This window comes from Ipomoea triloba, chromosome 15 (genome assembly GCF_003576645.1).
Source record: "Ipomoea triloba cultivar NCNSP0323 chromosome 15, ASM357664v1".
Classification (NCBI taxonomy): Eukaryota; Viridiplantae; Streptophyta; class Magnoliopsida; order Solanales; family Convolvulaceae; genus Ipomoea; species Ipomoea triloba.
The window spans coordinates 12,629,561-12,637,854 of record NC_044930.1 but is presented as its reverse complement, the minus strand read 5'-3'; the positions used below and the strand labels follow the sequence as shown (position 1 = coordinate 12,637,854).

The 8,294-nt window shown below is 34.9% G+C and overlaps 1 protein-coding gene across 2 annotated transcripts; it reads right to left on the bottom strand.

The window, feature by feature from the left end:
• Nucleotides 1-116: 116 nt before the first annotated feature.
• On the bottom strand, nt 117-7,440 carry LOC116005609 (intermediate cleaving peptidase 55, mitochondrial). 2 transcript variants are annotated; one of them, XM_031245852.1, is made up of 14 exons: nt 7,237-7,440; nt 6,651-6,725; nt 6,172-6,435; nt 5,907-5,999; nt 5,583-5,789; nt 4,894-4,997; nt 4,600-4,666; nt 4,404-4,511; nt 3,717-3,809; nt 2,555-2,645; nt 2,261-2,331; nt 1,759-1,814; nt 632-692; nt 117-475 (listed from the first exon to the last, which is right to left on the bottom strand). In XM_031245852.1, exons 1-14 carry the CDS (start codon nt 7,291-7,293, stop codon nt 368-370), a joined length of 1,455 nt encoding a protein of 484 aa, XP_031101712.1. In that variant the 5' UTR covers nt 7,294-7,440; the 3' UTR covers nt 117-367. The 2 variants fall into 2 exon arrangements, with proteins under 2 accessions (XP_031101712.1, XP_031101714.1); XM_031245854.1 differs by lacking the exons at nt 117-475; nt 632-692; nt 1,759-1,814 and adding an exon at nt 1,834-1,910 and having other exon boundaries at nt 2,209-2,331.
• Between the last annotated feature and the right edge of the window lie 854 nt (nt 7,441-8,294).

The window sequence follows — 8,294 nt, the reverse complement described above, 5'->3', positions numbered from 1 at the left end:
CAGCCCCCCACACAAAAAAAAAAAACTCAACTGAGTTGGCCGAGTCGGCTGGCCAACTAAAAGGCGCCTTGGGCGCCTTAGCATGCCACCTAGGCCGATTTTTACAACACTGATAATAAGTAATAAAGAATAACCGCTTCATTATCCAAAAGTTGATCACCGATTATTCATAAATCACCAGCACTTCATTTGTTCATCACACTTATTGGTTTCTCACGTGTAATTACAAGAAATAAGCATAAAAAACCGGCTACCACAAAACAAGAACTAGTGTGGGTATAAAAGATAGTACAAAGTATAGAACTTACTCGTGCTCTTAATTCAATAGCATGTTGCTGTCTTCAAATTGAAAAGGTTTGAGGAAAAACTAACGAAATGCTGCTCTTGTGGAGTTATGAGATTCCATTCCATTGCTAAAGTTGTTTAGAAGGGATTCAATGTGCTTGATTTCCTTAGGTATTGATCCTGTGAGTACCTGTATCGGGTTGGAAAAACAGATAATGCAGTATCCGAGATTGATACTTTATCATAAAATGCCAATTATAACCGGTTAATTTATTTCAGTGAGCTGCGAAAAGATCCATACTTTGTCATAAAATAAATAATACTGAGTATGACAGCCTGAAGATACCTCATAGCCTGTTTCTGTAACGAGGACTTCATCTTCAATTCTTATCCCAATGCCTCGATACCTGAATCAGAGATTAGGGTCATGGTTTGTCGTTGAAAGAAACTCCGGATGCAAAGGAAATAGCCAAAGATGATATATAATGAACTTCAGGCCCAAATAGGGTACCAGAAACAACAAAAGATGAGAATATAAAACCTAGAAGTAGGATGACTTTCAATTAATACTTTCAATTAATAGAAATATGTTTGTCTTTCATCACGTTACTATGTGCTAGAAAAAAAAACCTAGCAATATCTTGTTAAGGATTCAGATAATATCTAAGATAAAAGCCAGGGAATAGGAGAACCGAGAACAGACATTATCCTTCATTCCTATTGGCGGAAAAAAGTTGAATTTTCATCCCTTAGAAGCTAGCCAAAAAAAAGAGAACTAGTTTTAGTTCTACAAGAGACTCTACGAGTTTCATCCTCACTTTTTTTCTTTATTTCCTTTTCCCCTTGTTCTAATTCTATTTTAAGACCATTATTACCAATTATTTGCCCATCAAACTCAATCCCGTGGTCTGTACAAAGGAGAAATCCATGCAACTGAGTATCAAAAATGACTTGGTTAGTCAATTGGGCACTTGAGGACCATCTCTACTATCTTTTGTCTGCCTGATTGAGGTTATGAAACCATAAAAGCATCATCCAGTATTCCAGTTAATAGATGCACATTATAAAATAAGAGTTAATGTCATATGGGGTCCTCCAAGTATATAGCAGTTTTGCCACGTTTAGTCCTAAACTTTCAAATTGACCACCCGTGGTCCCTCGACTTTCAAATTGTTACCAACCGTGGTCCAAGTTAACCGCCCATGGTCCTTCAACTTTCAAAATTTAACCAGCCATGGTCCTCTTGGAAGGACCACGGCTGGTTAAAATTTGATAGTTGAAGGACCATGGGTGGTTAACTTGGACCACGGATGGTAACAATTTGAAAGTCGAAGGACTACGGGTGATCAATTTGAAAGTTTAGAACTTAACATGGTAAAACCACTATACTCGGAGGACCCTAGATGGTATTAACTCTATAAAATAACTAATGAACAGAATAGTAATAGTAATTTGGGGAAGCAACAATTATACCTTTCGGGAACATCAGAATTTGAAGGGATGTATACCCCTGGTTCAATTGTGATCACCTGTGAATCAAAAAGTTGCAAAATCAATATAGCAAGACACCACATAAAAACGTTACCAAGAAATAGGGGAAAAAACAAGTGAGAGACGTTGATCATGTTGAATTTGGAAGATGGAATGGCCTGGCGGGTGGAGAATAACAACCACCCGCCAGTTAAGCAGAAGCAGAGATAGAATCAAAGAATAGGAAAATGTATATAAGACTGAAAGATTCAATATATTAGTATGATTCTATGTTTCTAATGAAGAAACNTATATTAGTATGATTCTATGTTTCTAATGAAGAAACATAGTACATATATATACACATACACATAACTGTAAGTAACTGACACCTATTCATAAACAGACACAGCCCTATAGATAAACCTAACTCTTTATTTTTCAACAGATCATTGCAACATCAAAGAGAGAATCTTAAAGCAATTATGTAACGGATGCAGCTTACAACACCAGGCTTCAGAGTCCTATTGAAGCTAACAGTAGAACAATCATGAACATCCATTCCTAGATAATGACCTGGAGATTTCAGTTAAACCAGATTCAGTTAAACTATGAGTGCACTTATAATATCGTTTTATCCAGAAAACAAAATTATGGAATTCAACATGAATATAGACCAGGGAATGATTTCCTGGAGTTGATTCACAGGCTTCAGTTCACATATATCTTTTGGGAAGTCAATTTCTAATATAGTTTTTATGATTCAGAAAGCAGAAGATCAAGTAATGTCAAAAATGACCTATACTGGTTGGATTTAGCATATGATATCTTTCAGGCCGGTTGTCTTTTAGTAGTCCAATCTCCTTGAATGCTTTCTGCATCTTTTCAACCTGTGCCTCAAGATATTATAAAAGTAAGCACATATTCAAGTAGTTATCTTTGGATACGAAAGAGAAACATGAATTTGGCACCCACAAAACAAGACACATTACAAAAGTAAACACATCCCCTGTTCAAAAATCTACAAGATGTAATTTGTTTTTTTGGAAAATAAAAGTTGCATACTTTTAAATATATGCACGTATAGGTGTAGAAATCACTAAGTATTGTACATTTTCATTAAGTGTAGAATTACAACAGCAAAAAATGTAAGTTATAATAGTAAGCATGTATTTGCTATTTCATACACACATACTGAATTGTGATCACCAATCTGTTGAAGAGGACAATATATTATTCCTGAAAATCTGTTTTTACAAACAACAACACTGACTACAAATATATAGGCATAGAGGGAATACTAACAGCACCAACTAATAAAAACCTAGGATCCCAACAGTCATTTAGAAATAATAACTAATAAAGGATACAATGAATCTCAACACCCCCCCTCAAGTTGGAGCGTGGATGTCAAAGGCTCCAAGCTTGTGACATAAATATTCAACTCTAGGACCTCTTAAAGCTTTGGTGAAGATGTCAGCCAACTGATCATTTGTACCCACAAATGAGGTAACAATTTCCCCGGATGCAATCTTTTCACGAACAAAATGACAATCGACCTCGATGTGTTTTGTTCTCAAATAATCAATATAATACATTCAAACAGCATACAATAATATGCATTTGTTAAAAATCAGAGAGTAGGCTAGGGAGTAGGGACAGCTATCAGAAGCACTCAAACCACCAAACCCACAAAATTAAAAATGTTTCCTTTCGAGATTTTTTTTTTCTTGATACATTTTCAACTTCATGAAACTTTCATATCATGCGGTCACCCTAATAGTAAGGAAAAATGATCAAATCTCTTCGGTTTCCAACATCAACTGCAGTCAAACTGGAGGAGGTATGTCATGGACAAGTGAACAACAAAAAAAGTAACTTGTGAAATCACTCAACCAAAGCAACCCAATCCAATGACAAACATTAAACGTAAGTATCAAACTACATCACTAAATCATTACCGAGTAGTCATGTATCTCTCTTATGCTTGTGCCAGGCCTACACAGCTTCACACACTCCTTGTTTGTCTCTAAAAGAAGATGATAAAGTTCTTCCTGAAGTGTATATCTCATTAGTGCTGCTCAATGATAAAAAGGCATACAATAGATAAGAATATGGACTGCATAAAACAGAAAAAATTAAAAAAATTTAAAGAGAAGGAAAACTATCACCCACATAGTCAAAGGGTAACTTCTAAGATCTCATAATACAGAAGTCTGAAGGCCATGAATTAAAATCTACACATTGCAAATAGAGGTGATATATAATAAATATTTAATATATGAATAGCTGAATGATTTCCACCACGTAAAGACCATTTTTTAGCTTCACATGTAAACATTTGCATCTCTTATCACTTAACTCTTTTAGTCACATAAAAAACAGATCTGTAGTTACTGCCATCCTAAGAATAAAACAGAGTGCAATACAATTTCATGTTTCAAAAAGTTTTCCTGTTGTAATGTTAACAGTTACTATTACACTCCAAAGCAGCATAAAAAATACACTATGCACCAGAGTTCAGAAGTAAATGCTGAAACTTTCTTGCACCTGAGCTCAGCAATCTCTTTCTTCCACCATCATTACATTAGGGTTACAGTGTTTTGTGTTATCAAGCTATAAAATAAATATCTAAGTAAATTACGTACATGAACTGGAGAGAAGCGGCCACAGGGTGGCCAGGTACGAGTAAGATCACTAACATAACCATGGAGTTCACATCCAACATCCATCAAAACAAGGTTACCATCTTCAATCTGTCAAAAGACAAATTCTTATTATATCTGCCAATACATTAAGGCCCCCATCTTAAAATCAATAACATAGTAGAAACTAGAAACTCACTTTTTGATCATTCCGGGCATAATGAATGATACTACCATTTGGCCCACCACCAACAACAGGATTGAACCTGAGAAAGACAAGAAACACTTATCTGGATGTGCAAAAGGAAAGAACCAGAATTGACCTTATCATACAGATCATTAATGCTTCTACACATTTACAGTTTAGGTTTTCACTGCCACCTAAGGCCTAACATCTAAGAAAAGTACATAGAATATAGCTTAAGTGAAGCATTGGTTACCCTTTGTCTACATTAAATCTCAAAATTTCTTCTCAAGAAGAAAATACACTTACGCCATTCTTTGGGCGCCTCTCATCTTGCATTCATATTCAAACTTAGCTGAGAGAAAACCCTCATGAGGAAACAACTTTGAATGCAGCATAGTTTGTATAAGAGCCTATACATAGAATACATGAATTAGTACACATTACATAGGAGGTGAAAGATGAATTATAAATTTCCTCAGCATCACTGATGGGAAAGTAGTAACTCAGCAATAGAATTGAGCTAATGATAACCCTTAAAGTGCAATTCTTTGTTATTGAACTTGTGCAAGTCATGAAAGAAAACAAGCAGACTCAAGCACAATGGTTTCAGTTATACAAAATCCCTAAAACCCATCTTTTTTAAAGGTCAGGGAGAGAATGGAACTCCCATTTTAAAGTACAAAGGGGGTAAAGTGCCTTGACACTGGAAAAGCCTGGTTCCCAATATTTCCCATTTTCTTTATACTTTAGAAGATCTGGAATCAAGGGCTATGTCCAAAATCAAAAATTAAAGAGAGACTAAACAGAGGCACAGAAAACACAATGGTACAGGGTATATACTAAAGAATCTTCAACTGCGACACACTATTCACAGCCCCAGGCATCCCCTAGAAAGCAAGACAAGGGGGAATAAAATAAAGAATGCCTAAGAATGTATATCTACAATCTTTCACAGAAGAAAAAAAAAAAAAAAAAAAAAAAAAAAGAGTACTTGCCTGGCAAGCTATAGATGCAGAGTCTCGCATTAATTTAAGCTCAGCAGGCGATTTAACCAATCGAGCTTCATGAGTGTAAATAGAGAAATCTTTTACTATGCCACTTTGATATGCTTTTTTAAATGGTTCCAGGTCCATATAAGCTGATGAAGCTGTCTTCACATTGTGGAATAAATTAGAACAGCTTCCAATCATCCCAGAGAGTATCTGATACCATCAACAATAATGTGAGGAGAAAATAAGAAGTAAGGATTTATTAACATATGCATTAGACTCACAATCATTTACTCCACATTGATATAATTTAAGGAGGAGCCAATTTACCTTGTGTAACCTGTTAATAGGGTAAGCCTGGTCGGCCTTGAATGCCTGTAGAGCAGCATCCACTCCAGCCACCTCTCCTTGCCAAAGGACATCCTAAGAGATATTTGAATTAAGAAAGCCAATAAAAGTAATTCTAGCACAAGAAATATAGACGGGGTACTATAGTTATTTAAAACTAATTTAATGGATGAACTGCATTATACAATTATGCTAGAAAGAGGAAATTTCCTATTATGAAAATAGTTGAGAATAATTTGGAGGATACATGAGGGTCAGCTTCTGGCATGAACATGCATAAACCACAATCATGACCTAAGACTGCTACCCCACCAGGCTGTTGACAGCCAGTTATATATAAATAATCAGCATCTTGTCGGAAAGGGTAAGGTACAACATCAGTCATCATTTTTATAGGAGCAGATGCAACAATTGCCAAACTTTTCTCAGGCAGAAGCTCTAATAATTTCTTCCTCCTCATGATATATTCTTCACAAGTAATGCCAGGAGTAATTTCACCTTCCTTCAGTAACTACATTCAGAAACAATGCAATTTATTCAGAAAACAAAAACAGGGCAGTAAAAGGGGAGTAACTGAAAATATAAGGTCATGAACCCAACAGTTAACTTGGAACAGAAGCTTAAGTGTATCAAACTCATAGATGATATTCAAATCAAACTCCAAAAATGGACAGTCCTATATTTTATTTTCCAAAAGTGATGGAACTAGACATCAAGCAAAAATACCATAGGATGAGTGGCAGCTGTGGGCTGTCCTACATCATGAAGCACCTTGGTAGAATATGCATTGGCCCCAGCTACCTGTAATGTTCAACTTATGAAATACAAAAAAAAACAAGAAAGAAGGATATAATTCATAGAATAAGATTTAAATGGGAATGGATTTATGGAAATGATTAAAACTCAAGAATGCATACCAATAACTATGCATACAACTTCAATGGCATATCACAATAGACCAGTTCACACCAAAAAAAAAAAAAACATCTTTTGTTTTTATAGAGACAAGAATAAAATTAATAAGAGAGCTAAAAGAATGCTTCAAGTTTTTAATTATAGTCAATTAGTTCATGTTCATTAAAGCCTAGTTACAGCTGCTGCTCATTAACAATAAAACAAACAGAGCGCCTAAAGAAATACAAAGCAAAAAAAGAAAAGGAAAAACATAAAAAGTTTCTAGCTTTCTGATAAAAACCCACCAAGTATCTAAATTGAAATTAGACAACAACCAAGGTTTACGGGAATATAATGCAAAAACTACAAAACTTCAAATTTGTAGACACACACATGCTCAGAGAGAGCGAGAACGAACTTGGTTGAAGAATTTGGATGAGATATTCTGAAGTGGGTATCTCCTCAAAGCTTGCATCCTTGCTTCCCGCGCTTCTTCTCTCTTAAATTCTTGTGATGAATAGTTGAGGATTTCTTACTCCAGATTCAGTGTAGAAAGTCCATTTCCCTTCAGAAATCTCAAATCTCAGGGGTTTTCTTTCTTTAGGGTTTTAGAGCCCTTAAGAATTTTTTAAGTTTGCATTAGAAATTTAGAATTTATCGTTTATATATGCCCTCCAAAGCTTTGTTCATAACTAGGAATTTATAATATATAATTATTTATTTATTAATTATATTTAATATATATTTATATTTATATATTTATTAAAATTTTATTTAAAAATGTACCTAGTTATAAAAAAAATACTAAAGATGAAATTACCTATAAATTTCAAGTATGTTATGTTTCACATCACTTCTATAATAAAGAATAGTTTTTAATTGTTCGGGCTATCGGTCTAGCCCATTTAATTTCCGGCTAACCCTATCGGGCCATCGGCCTTATCGGTTTCGGGCTCATCGAGCTAATTTTTTATCAAGCTAACCCGTTCGGACTGAGCTAATTTTTTATCAAGCTAACCCGTTCGGGCTATAGCCTTGTCGGTTTCGGGTTTTTTCGGGCTAGCCCATCGGGTTCCGGCCCGATTGACATCCTTGTTCATAACTTCGTTTAAATAATAATAATAGGGGAAATGGTCATTTTAGATCTTCAATTATGTTATAATAGTAAACTTAGTCTTTTAGTTATACCATTGACCTCATTTAGTTCATGAATTGTTGGTTTAGTGTTCATTTTAGCCCCACCTCAGGTATTTTTCAAATTAATAGTGACGGAAGGATAAATATATAAATTCGTAACTTCCTCCTAAAACACAAATCAGTTCCACTTTGATATGCTTCCGCAATTTGCTATAGAAATTCTAATAATTTTCTCTCAAAATCAGCGGTATTGTGAGAATGATTGATAGCATGGGAAGAAGTAGAAGGTTGCTAGGAATTAAAGGTACTCCAACTTGTAGTAACATTCACTCTTTTTCA